At 40.7% G+C, this 12958-nt stretch overlaps 1 protein-coding gene across 1 annotated transcript in view; it reads left to right on the top strand.

Moving 5' to 3' along the window:
• The window catches only part of LOC110068603 (uncharacterized), a 70964-nt gene that overhangs the window by 55206 nt on the left and 2800 nt on the right, over positions 1–12958 (top strand). Inside the window, exons 84-101 of the mRNA XM_089286327.1 lie at positions 553–726; positions 1256–1288; positions 1520–1801; positions 2517–2675; positions 2782–2829; positions 3475–3507; positions 4577–4858; positions 5400–5570; positions 6195–6371; positions 7466–7501; positions 7832–8116; positions 8203–8364; positions 9010–9186; positions 9786–9818; positions 9980–10261; positions 11112–11270; positions 11740–11916; positions 12544–12600. Coding sequence (XP_089142453.1) covers positions 553–726; positions 1256–1288; positions 1520–1801; positions 2517–2675; positions 2782–2829; positions 3475–3507; positions 4577–4858; positions 5400–5570; positions 6195–6371; positions 7466–7501; positions 7832–8116; positions 8203–8364; positions 9010–9186; positions 9786–9818; positions 9980–10261; positions 11112–11270; positions 11740–11916; positions 12544–12600 — 2727 coding nt within the window. The remainder of the gene's footprint in view (positions 1–552; positions 727–1255; positions 1289–1519; positions 1802–2516; positions 2676–2781; positions 2830–3474; positions 3508–4576; positions 4859–5399; positions 5571–6194; positions 6372–7465; positions 7502–7831; positions 8117–8202; positions 8365–9009; positions 9187–9785; positions 9819–9979; positions 10262–11111; positions 11271–11739; positions 11917–12543; positions 12601–12958) is intronic.

Genomic DNA, 12958 nt, shown 5'->3' with positions numbered 1-12958 from the left:
TGCTATTGAATACTTCTTGTGCGGGTTTAAAGAATGTATGAGCTCATTAGCGCTTTTCCCATCCAGATATTTTGGCAAATTTGAAAGCCAAGTTCTCCTTTAATGTTGGATCCGAAAAGCTGAAGATTTCACTATGTACCAAGTTTCACTGGCTCTTTATATTAACTGTTTGGAGTTCGGTACAAGCATTAGCATGCTAATGCTTCGGCGGATCTAGGGGGGGGTTCGGAGGGTTCGGTCGATCGAACCCCCTAACTTAAAAAAAATGAGGCATCACAGCACGCTGGCCTGGCCTCAGAATGCCGGGAATCCCATTTTCAAGGACCTCAGTTTTGGAAATTTTTCTTGGGAGGATGCTCCTGGAACCCCCTACAGATGCCCCCCCCCCCCCTACTGTATCCGCCTCGGTATTGAGGCAAATGTAAACAATGACGTCAGCAACGACCTCCCGTATTTTTCTCTCTTGCCGTTTTCCCCACTGTCCCAACCTGCTGAACGCCTGAGACAGTCTTTTTTGCTGTGCAAACTAAGAATTGATTTTATTTTTTTTAGGCAAATGCAGACAGAGTACTATTCAAGGCAACTGCTGCGTGTTCCCATTCAGGTATGGTGGTCGAACTTACAGGGGCTGCACAAGACGTGGAAGCCGATTAAGAAGAGCCTGGTGCGCAACAGTCCCAGGCTACCGCAAAGGACACCCCTGGGGGTACTGCAGAGGAAAAAAATGTAAGAACATTTTCGCTTACGAATTTTAGTATGGGAAATCAAATGTACTCAGGTGAAATTAGGAAACAATGTCACGCGCGTTTTGTCAAAATTTTGATGGGCTTGTAAAGATAATTCTTGATTTCATGTATTTTCTTTTGATTAAATACAAAGGAAAAGAGACAGGGTTTCTTTGGCCATCGTTCCACCTTTTCAATCTCGTATTTCAGACTTCCTAAGGTTTTTGATTCCTCTTCACATGTCATATATACACCTTTGTTTGCACCGTCACATCGTTACAAAGCATGGATTGTAATATTCCCGCTTCTGTTACTGTAACCCATTGATTCCAGCCTTGCAAGGCATTTTACTAGTAGCATTAGCATTTCTTGTACAATGTAGATGTAACAGCCTCTTACTGTAACTACGAGCTGAAATAAATTTTCATTTAGACTAACTGAAGCGGTGTGTTAATTTGTATAAATGATTTATTAATTGATGTATCAACTGAATTTATTCATTAATTTGTTTTTCATTATTTTTCCAACAGCTCCTGCTATACGAATTACTAGTGGAGTAGTGAGTAAGTTTTGCTTTCTTGTTTGTTTCTTTGTTCGTTTGTTTGTTTGTTGCTGTTGTCGTTGTTGTTGTTGTTTATTGTTAACTGTCAACGTTGTTTTTGTAATCAAAAAACAGTTGTTTTTCGCTCCTTGAATTACTTAGCATGTCCACCATAAACCATATATTGTCTTTATTTTTCTGTACACTAATTGTAACTCAACATGATATGTGATTTTTCTGTTGTCTTCTCCAGTCAAACCACTTGGATGCTTCAAAGACACTGCTCGACGAGCTATCCCAGGAGTCGACGGTCGTTACCCAATTGTTCGAGGATACTACAGAAGAAGAAAAGATGCTATTCGTAAATGTGCCTTCGTCGCGCTGATGCTACGAGCCTCGGTGTTTGCTGTACAACATCAGGGATGGTGTGCTACGGGTCGAAGAGCACACTTGACGTACGGAAAGTATGGACGATCCAATCGATGTAGAAATGGTAAAGGAGGTCCGTGGGCTAACGATGTGTACAGAGTGCATGGTGAGTTATTAGCGACTGGTACATTACATTGACTGTCAAGGCCTTGTTCACACTAGCGACGTAACGACATAAGAAGGACGTTGTGTTGTTATGTTTGCAGTGTGAACATCCTGCCATAATGACATATTAGCAACATAGCAGCATGAACATAACGACATAACGGGAAAAAAAACTGTTCTTTTCCGTGTGTCTTTATGTCGATGCTCAAATTGCCGATATAAAGCGATTATGTCCTTTTGTCGTTATGTCGCCGGTGTGAACTAGGCCTTACATTTTTTTTCCCGTTCGTGCCGGCGTTTATTCGCTTTCCCTTTCAATACTGATTGTTTGTTTATCCGTTTAAAGCGGTTTTCAATTCATGAGTGTCGAAAGCATTCAGGCAATAACTTTGGTTTTGGTTTTGGTTTTGGTTTTACTCCGGTTTGAGATTGGCTGAGTAGTCTAATTGGTAAATAACTGATGGTTTGGTTTTGGTTTAACGACACTCAACTGAAAACCGCTCTATTTGCTGCTTGCTTGTTTGTTTGTTTGTTGACAATTTACGTCCATGGTAATCAACGGATATGCTATTATTTGCGGTTTTAGTTCACGAAAGCTATCTAAACCCATTAAGACGAGTAACTTTTTGAAAACTAACTGAGTTTGTTTTCGCAAGTTCTTATTTCTGCATTGTCTTCAAAGCCCGTTTGAAAAATGTGCTTACATTTATTTACAGGTTCTTGCGGAGCAAAGACAACGTCAAGGTATTGCTGCTCACTCCCGTTCATCTACAAAGGCCGTCGTTATAACAGTTGTACAAGAAGGAACCACAATCGACCATGGTGTGCTCTGACACCCAACTATGATAGAGACAAGAAGTGGGCCAACTGTGCTAGTAAGAGTCTGGAAAAACATCTTTTACAGAAAAAAAAAAGTGAATTTGAATAGTAGGTTAAAGTTTCTTTAATCAACTGAATTGTTATTTTCTCGTTTTCTTGTAGCTCGTAAACCTGTTCGCCCTGTGAAGCCTGTCGTTCGTCCCCCAGGAGGTCAGTTCTACAGTTCTCGGAAAATTTTAATTAAACCCCTAAAGTAGACTTATCTGGGCGTGGGTCGGGCTTTATTTGACCCCTAAAAGATACCACTTGAAACGGAGTAGGTTCGATTACCAGCTGCTGTTCAGGAAGGGAGCCCGCGCTAGTAGACTGGACTCGAGAGACCAGCGGAAATCAAGCCTAAAACCGGGAATAACAAATTGTTTTTTTTTTTTATTATTACTTCTTCGAGTGCACCCTGTAAAATATTTTGACAGCTGAAGATAGTGGCGTTTCGTAATGAACACTCTAAGTGAGACCAGAATCCTTGATTTATATCCTTAAGTGAGACGATGAGCATTCTCGACCTTTTGATGTGAGAGTCTCTTCCCCCCCCCCCCCGCCCTCCCCCCCTCCCGGAGAGGTAGTAAACGATAGGAATAATCTACTGTTCAGACTAGAGGAGCTAGTGAACGACACTAAGTCCCCTTACCTCAACCTCAAAATAATAGTTAACTAGGACAGAAAGGCGTTAAAGAATTAATAATAAACAAAAAGGAATAAGGATGGGTTAAGGATGGAGAAGATTAAGATGGATTAAGAATGACGGACTCGAACGATTTCTTAAAATGCTTACCACTTGTTTTCTTTTTATTGCAGCACGTCCTGTTCCAATAACCATTGGATTGAAGGGTAAGTGTTAACATCGATAAATGATGTAGTTAAGTCATTCATGTGATATATGAAACACCAGAGATAAAGTTTCATCGTGATATCCAAACACCCAGAAGAGAGTTGAAAATACGATGCACAGCGGAGTATTTTTGACGAAATTCGAGGTGTTTGGATAGCCAATAAAACACTGTCTTGAGTGTTTGATATATCTTCTCAATCGAAACAAAAGCTAAGGAGTAAACGTAGAAGTAAAATCGTCAAAATCTATGTCTATCAAGACCGGGTATCCAAACCTCCTTCACGGTTGTGATTTTTTTTTTGTTTTAACTTGATGAATTATAAATGAGTCCGAGGAATTCTATTACCAGTTTCATTTGTGAGGGTAGGTTGATTTCAGAAAACCGTTGAAACAAACTTAAAACCAACTAAGTTGTATTTAGTTTTTAAGTTCTTAGTAGAAAACAAGAAAAGAATGGAATGAGCATTAAAATTTACTGGAGTATATATAGGTTATTGACCAAGCGTGAGGTCAAGATGGCTGGATACTGGCCAAGTTCTTTTTTTTGCGTGTTTATGGACCGAGACGGAGTCGAGGTCCATACGCTCGCAAAGAAAAAGAACGAGGCCAATATCCAGCCATCTTGACCTCACGCTTGGTCAATAAAGGATTTACTATACGGCTTTCAGGGAAATTTTTCTTGCGGGACACAGCGGGTAGTCCCGAGAAGGCAAGATAGCGCCATCTTGCCCGCTCGGGTAGCCAATCACAGCACAAGATTTGGTTCATCTTGCCCGGTCTCAGAGCTAACCGTACAATATTATCACTTAGTGGCTGCTTTACGGACTTTGCAAGTCACTCGTGGTTTTCGTCTTGCCACTTTTTCTTGGCATAGTTTGCGCATGAAAACTTGGTAAGGTTTGGCCATGGGGGTTCCACGACCATTATTTTTACGCCATATTTGCATTTCAGTTTTAAATGGCTGGGAAAATCCCACCCCACCCCACACTGTATAATACATTATTATATCTTCATGTTTAAAACAAAGTATACAAGCCTAAACCAACCACCCGCTTTGTCCACCTGTAGCAATACCAATCGGTTGCTTCAGAGACACAGGTCGACGAGCTATAGCAACCCTGGAAGGTAGAAGCCGTCTTCTAAAAGGACATTACCGCCGCAGAAAATACGCTATACAGAAATGCGCTCTGGCTGCCGATAAACGACGCTACAGGGTATTCGCGATACAACATCAGGGATGGTGTGCGTCAGCGAGATTCGCTTATCGAACATATGGCAGATACGGGAAAAGTAACAGATGTAGGAATGGAAAAGGAGGACCTTGGGCGAATAGTGTTTATATTTTGAGAGGTAAGAAAATCACTTCGACTATGATAATTCAGGGCTGTCATTACGTTTTGATTCATCTATAGCCTTGATCTTCAAACCTGTAACAATCTTGCTACTTTGTGACACATCTGTAACATCAAGGGCCTATCAAACATACTCAGCCGTAACAGGTGTTACGTGTAATGGCCTTTTATGTCAGATCTGTAATTTGTCTCCTTTAAATTCTGTGACTGCAGTCTGTTCTGTTAAGGGATCGGTCCCACGGCATTTCCGCTGCCAGTTGTTGGAAATTGCATTCAGAATCTTTTTTCAACCCTCTCTGTATAGTAGTCTTCTCTTAAGGCCCGTATACGATCCATCATTTGCTTTTGGCTGTAGCTATTAGCTTCTAATAAAAGCCTTTGACTCTTACCTTCTAAAACAAAACAACTGCTCAACCTGTAATGCACTGTTTAAGAACTTTCCCTGTCAGATTCACTGGGTATTTTTTACCAAGCGTCTTAAAGTTGTGTACTTATGGTGCAAGAAATTTCATATTAGTGATTTTCTTCCACTCCTACAGGATCCTGTCGCACACGAACAACTCGCAACAACTGCTGTGTGTTTCCGTTCATCTACCGCGGTAGAAGGTACACCAGCTGTTCTACAGCCAGATCCAAGGGACGCCCATGGTGCAGCCTCACTCCGAGTTACGACCAAGATAAATTATGGGGTTACTGTCGCGGAGGAGGAGGTGAGGAATAAATGGTCATATATAGTAACAATTTACAATAATTTATAATGATTTATAATAATTTATAATGATTTATAATGTACAGTATGTCGACTCACTTGAACACTCCTGCAGTCGAGCAAAGTTTTCTTGCTCTTTTTCCTGTTTGTCGTAGAAATGAGGACATTTGACAAATTTTGCCATGTCAACTGTCTTTGCTACAACAAAATGGCGTATCATACTAAGAGAGTTGCAAGATTATCTGTGAACGTATGTTTTCTTGCTGTGCCGATTTTCCAACGTATATCAGTCATATGCATACTGATATGGCATGCTAAAAAGTTGTACGCGTTTCTACTTTGCTGGTATACGGATGAGTTTAGAGGAGATTATCCAAGGAAAATTTCAGAAGACATCTCTGCCTCGCTCGCTTCCCACGCATGTTTCATTTTACTCAAAAAGGGAACACCATGTCACATATTTTCCCGCCTTTTCGTACCATCACTTCGTTTAAATCGAAGTGAAATGTCCGCATCATCCAATCGATTGAAGAATTTAATTATGACAATTTATTCTTATGCATTATTCATTATTCGCCAAATATCTTTTTGAAAGTTTTTTTTTTTTTTTTTTGTCTTTCTATAGGAGGTTCGCGAGCCGTTTGTAACCTGCCTAAAGTCACTGGTCCTTGCAGAGCGGCCTTTAGGAGATGGTATTTCAACAAAGCGACAGGAAGATGCGAGATGTTCACTTATGGCGGCTGTAGGGGAAATGCTAACAACTTTAGAACCAAGAGTGAATGTGAACAGAAATGTCTGAAATGTAAGTCTTTCAGTTCAGCGGAGCAAACTCAAAATTTCAACCCGTTTGCATGTCACTGAAGGTTATAAACGTACATTTATCCAATAGTGTCTGACTTAGAGATGTCAGAAGCTAACAACTGAGAGCGAGGAAAAGTTTTCTGCTTTTCTAGCTCGAGATTTCTATCGCAGGATAATTGAAGAGGGCACAGCCCGAGTCAACTATGACGCATAGAAATCGAGAAGGAATAATTTAATTGTTGTAGTATGAATCTACTGGTCATTCAAAACTTTATTTAAATCCTCTTCTCAGACACTTCGAAAACGCAAAGAAGCGGCCGCCATTTTGTTAACAACGGCAAATAGCGGTTATTGAAGTTATCAGCGGTTTAACATACAAACGAGGCGAAAGGGTCAATTCTGCTTTGTATTGACCCGTTCGCCTCGTTTGTATGCCTTTTTAAACAAAGGAATATTTGACCGCAGGTTCAACTGCAGTAACAGCTATTGTTAGGCCACTCACTATCTTCATCACAGTGGATAATGAATACAGTAGTGTAACCAATAACAGGACGACATTCGTGATATAACGCTAGCGGATTTATACTTTAGTGTAATATCAGGCGGGACTGATTGATAACACAGTCGAACCTCTTTAATACGGACTCCAAAGGGCCAGAGTTTATTGTCCCTGCACAGGAGATGCTTTAATAAGGAAAAAAGGACTAAGAAACCGGGCAGAGGCCGCATCGACTGGGGGACGACTGGGTAACCTGGAGCTGGAGAGCCTAGAGCCCAATTCTCCACAAGGAGAACAGACAAATGATGATGATTCAGGAGGTGTCCGTGTAATAGGGAAAAGGATTATATGAATTCTAGTTTAGGTGGGACTAACTGAACTGCACCTAATATGGAGATGTCTAAATTATGGAGGTGTTCGTATTATAGAGGTGGTTATGGCATCAGTTGTGGTTTCTCTGGGGCCAAGTTAACTGTGTTTTACATGGAGCTGTCTTTAGTAAAGAGGTTTCTGTAAGGAGAGGTTCTATTGTACTTGTTATATGAAAAGGAAAATTTTTGAAGCATATTTTCTAAATGCTTATTTGTTGCTTCTAGCCGTCCGTTCAGTCAAGATTACTCCATATATTACCAGTAAGTACCGATTGATCTGTTCGTTTCTTTGTTTTTTTTAGTAATTGTGCCTCTCTGAGTGCCAGTTAAATACGTACGTGTAAAACATATATTATAAGAAATGTCCAGGCGTAAATGTTTATCCCGTTCCTTTATCTTTTTACCAAGCGAACATCTTCCAGAACGTTTTGTTGCTAATTAAGTTGTTTTCTGGCTTGTTAGTCACGGAGCACCTGACAAATTTTGAGTAGGGAGATCAGTGTTTTAGCTTTGACACAAATACGTTGATTTGCGTGAAAATTTATAGCCCGTTTTTCACGCTATCTGCCTTGCAAATTTATCCTTTCCTAGTTCAACGAATCGGATGCTTCAAAGATACATCTCGTAGAGCTATTACACCAGTACTGGAAGGGAGACTGCCAATTGTTAAAGGAAACTACCAAAGACGAAAGAAAGCCATTGCCAGATGCGCATTGGCGGCCGCGAGATATGGTTATAATGGGTTTGCAGTTCAACATGGCGGCCAGTGTTTTGCAGGGCCGCGGGCTCTTAGAACGTATGCAAAGTATGGCCGATCAAACAGATGTAGAAATGGCAAAGGAGGACCATGGGCAAATGATGTCTACAGGATTTCAGGTTGGATCTGTTTCTTTCCATTTTTAGTGACTTTCTTTGCTTGTAAGCCTCTTAAACGTGTCTTACACACCCTGTTGGCTTATTAGGGAAATGTCGACTTCGTACAACCACCGGCTACTGCTGTGTACCGTTCACGTATCACCGGCGCAGATACAATGACTGTGCCACAAATCGACGAGGACAGAAATGGTGTGCCATCGCTCCAGACTTTCACAAGAACAAAATGTGGGGGTACTGCAGGGGAGGAGGTAGGCGTAAGTTAGTCTGTCTGTCTGTCTGTCTGTCTGTCTACCTACCTTCCAGTCCATCTGTCATTCTCGTTGTCTATGTGCCTCTCTCTTTTGTCTGTCTGTCTGACTGTCTTTCAGTCTCTTTTCCTGTGTAGTCTTTTTGTTTGTCTGTCCGTCGGTGTCGGTCTGTCTATTCATCCATCCATCCGCCCACCTGCCTGTCTGTCTGACTGCCTGTCTATTTGTCTGTCTAATTGTCTGTCTCTGCAGCTGTCTGTCAGGTCAATCTTCTGTTGTCAAATTCAGTTACGTTTTTAATTAAAACGTAGTAAGGAATCTTTACATCAGTCATATTCACACTGGTTTGACATGCTAAACGTTGTACACGTTTCTTCTTCGCTGGTATACAGATGAGTTTAGAGGAGATTATCCAAGGAAAATTTCAGAAGAAATCTCTGCCTCGCTCGCTTCCCACGCATGTTTCATTTTACTCAAAAAGAGAACACCATGTCACATATTTTCCCGCCTTTTCGTACCATCACTTCGTTTAAATCGAAGTGAAATGTCCGCATCATCCAATCGATTGAAGAATTTAATTATAACAATTTATTCTTATGCATTATACATTATTCGCCAAATATCTTTTTTTTGGTCTTTCTATAGGAGGTTCGCGAGCCTTTTGTAACCTGCCTAAAGTCACTAGTCCTTGCAGAGCGGCCATTAGGAGATGGTATTTCAACAAAGCGACAGGAAGATGCGAGATGTTCATTTATGGCGGCTGTAGGGGAAATGCTAACAACTTTAGAACCAAGAGTGAATGTGAACAGAAATGTCTGAAATGTAAGTCTTTCAGTTCAGCGGAGCAAACTCAAAATTTCAATTCGTTTGCATGTCACTCAAAGTCATGAGCGTACATTTATCCAATAGTGTCTGACTTAGAGATGTCAGAAGCTAACAACTGAGAGCGAGGAAAAGTTTCTGCTTTTCTAGCTCGAGATTTCTATCGCAGGATAATTGAAGAGGGCACAGCCCGAGTCAACTATGACGCATAGAAATCGAGAAGGAATAATTTAATTGTTGTAGTATGAATCTACTGGTCATTCAAAACTTTATTTAAATCCTCTTCTCAGACACTTCGAAAACGCAAAGAAGCGGCCGCCATTTTGTTAACAACCGCAAATAGCTGTTATTGAAGCTATCAGCGGTTTGACCTACAAACGAGGCGAAAGGGTCAATTCTGCTTTGTATTGACCCGTTCGCCTCGTTTGTATGCCTTTTTAAACAAAGGAATATTTGACCGCAGGTTCAACTGCAATAACTGCCTGTCTGTTTGTCTGTCTAATTGTCTGTCTCTGTCTCTCAGTTCAATTTTCTGTTGTCAAGTTCAGTTACGTTTTAATTAAAACGTAGTAAGGAATCTTTACTGTTCTTGTTTTCAGCGAGACCAATTAGAGTGACAACCGGAGTGATTGGTAGGTAGTCTGTATTTGGTTCTATTATTTTGTATGATCATAACTAGATGTAAAAGCTGAAAATTGGGCTAATGAAAGTATAAACTTATCAAAATCGTATAGTAGATAACACAACGAAACCGTGGTTTACTAGCCCTAAATGAATCTTCTTACGTTCACAGTCAGGTCCATCGGTTGTTTCCGAGACACTGGTCGTCGAGCCATTCCTGGAGTTGATGGTACGGACCCCCTTCTCCGAGATCAGTACCGCAGAAGAGCCGATGCCATCGATAAATGCGCCCTTGTTGCCTTAAAGCACCGTCACAAAGCCTTCGCTGTGCAACATCAAGGATGGTGTGCTACGGGTCCAAAAGCTCACTTGACCTACGGGAGGTATGGACGATCTAATCGATGTAGGAACGGAAAAGGAGGACCGTGGGCTAATGACGTTTACTTTATATCAGGTGAGAGGAGCATTTGAGTTAATTAAGTTTTAAAATTGTCTTAGCTATAGCTCGGATAGGTTCTAGCGTTACCAGTTAGTAACTATCTTCAATGTCAGGCAAAACAGTTGAGATCGATGCTCAAAGTCACCTTCAATCGAAATAAAACTTCATAACAGTCTTAATTGTTTTTTAAAAAAGAAAAGACAATAGGCCGTTTCCAAGTTACCGTGTGCCTCGATTTCAAAACGAGTCCTCATGCAAAACCTTTCACATGAAAATGAGTTTGATTGTATGAAATGAGCCTGTAGGGGGAACCATTTTCATATGAGTGGTTTCGTTTTCGAATCGTTTTGACACAGAGGCAAAATGTAACTCGAAAATGGCCTGTTCCAACTAGTAGGGGGCTGAGGCTCATACAGAGCATGGCTGAGGAGTTGAACCAAGTTTAACCGAGAACAAATCCCATCTGCTGTGGGAAGAAAGATGGCGGCTGTACATTTTACCACAAAACCTCGCGAACCTAACACAGCCCATTAGGCACAAGAATTTTTTTTTGCAATATGTGACCCTGTGTTAGCAACAATAAGCATGTAGGTTTGAAGGTTTGAGAACTTTCCTCTACGACCGTATTTATGAGCATTATTGTCGATGTTTTCTTGCGCTTTAAGTTATGGGTCGCCATGTTTTTTCCAACGTAAGATTAGTGGCAGGGCGAAGGTCTTGCGGAAACCTAGACCTCTTGATGACAAGACCAGCGCCCTAAACGACTCGGCCACCCTGCTTCCTACTGCCGGATAAAAATGAAGACGGATAAAGATATTGAAATACTAAATGTGCTCTATTTCCACTTTATTTTCGCTGCAAACAGGGAGGTGCCGACAGCGAACAACTTCACGTTACTGCTGTAGATTCCCGTTCATTTACAAAGGCCGTCGTTACAACAGGTGTACAAAGAAGAACCACAATCGGCCATGGTGCGCCATGACAAGCAATTATGATCGAGACAAGAAATGGGGCAACTGTGCAGGTAAGAAGTAGTACGAACAGTCAAAATGAGGTTAACATTGTGAAGTAGCGTTAGTTTGGGCCAAAATAGAGTCGATGTGAAATCATTTCCGTAGGATTTGCGTTGTACAGGCAACCTACAAATTGGTGAATTTAAATACGAAACTGACTTTTTTTTTATCGACAACTGTCAGTTGTACCAAAATACCTAGACCCTATGGGCACAGTACTGAGCAAAATTTGAACTCTTGATGAACAATGAGATTCTCTGAACCAGAACTGTTAGGAATATGTGGAACCAGTAAAGGGAATTTGGAGTAAGATATTGTGAATTTTAGGGTTAATGCACTATACTGACATTACTTCGTTTAAATCAAACTGAAATGTCCACATCATCCAATCAATTGAAGAATTTAATTATAACAATTTATTCTTATGCATTATTCATTATTCGCCAAATCTCGTTTTAAAAGATTTTTCTCTTTTTATAGGAGGTTCGCGAGCCGTTTGTAACCTGCCTAAAGTCACTGGTCCTTGCAGAGCGGCCTTTAGGAGATGGTATTTCAACAAAGCGACAGGAAGATGCGAGATGTTCACTTATGGCGGCTGTAGGGGAAATGCTAACAACTTTAGAACCAAAACTGAATGTGAACAGAAATGTTTGAAATGTAAGTCTTTCAGTACAGAGCAAATTCAAAATTTCAACCCGTTTTTACTGATACTGATAGGCGGCTGCATAATTGATAAGTCGCTCCTCTGATTATAAGTGTTTAACCAGGTTGTCAACTACAGTCGAGCCTCTTTAATGCGGACATCACAGCGACAGAGCTGGGTGTCTGTATTAAAGATTCATGAAATCTGATTTCTCTAGAACCAAATGAGCAGTCCGTTATGTAGAGGTTTGCATATTATGGAGGTGTCTGCTGTGAAGAGAGGTTCGACTTGTACCACCTTGCAAATGCCTTTAAGCAGTGTTGCCCCGCTTTATTCAACATTCATAAAAAACATTGAGGTAGTTTTGTCAAAGTGACTTTTTCATTCTCATTCCAACACCGTATTTCTTGTTTCATTTGCAAGACGCTTTGAGATATTTTTTATCTGATTTTCTCATATTACTCTATGATATTTGATAGTTAGATTATGAGCTGGAGATTTCTGTGGCGTGATAGTTGACGAGGGCGCATCCCCGTGCAACGTTGTGTGATATTTTGTAAATAGCCTAAATCAAGCTCAACTTGTTATAGAAACTAGTAACCACAATTCTATGTTAAACATGTGCGTTTCTTTATTTTTAGCGAGAAGGCCAGTCTATCCGATCAGACCGACCAGACGACCAAGGTTACCAGCACGTGGTAAGAGAACATAATCAATCATCCCCTCACCCCAAAGAGCTCCCATGTTTAAAATTTAGTTTTCGTTGTACGAAATAATGAAAAAAGAAGCCACACCACATGAAAGTACTGCACAATAGCTTTCATTTGAATGGTCGCACACATAGGTTTTATTCAAAGGCTTCAATAGTAACAATAGACATGATATACAGTAACTCCTGAGAATATACCTCTGTAGCTTCCAGCTGTATTGTTACATACTTGACTTTCATCCACGGACAGAATAACAGTTAGAACCACCTTGTACAAAATAACAAACAGTACTACACGAAAGTACTGCTCAAAAGCTTTCATTTGAATGGCCACACACTAGGGCTTT

This window comes from Orbicella faveolata, unplaced genomic scaffold (assembly GCF_042242905.1).
Source record: "Orbicella faveolata isolate gen_17 unplaced genomic scaffold, um_ofav_v1 contig_14, whole genome shotgun sequence".
NCBI lineage: Eukaryota > Metazoa > Cnidaria > Anthozoa > Scleractinia > Merulinidae > Orbicella > Orbicella faveolata.
Note: the sequence above shows the minus strand (reverse complement) of the source record. Positions and strands in the feature narration are given on the sequence as shown.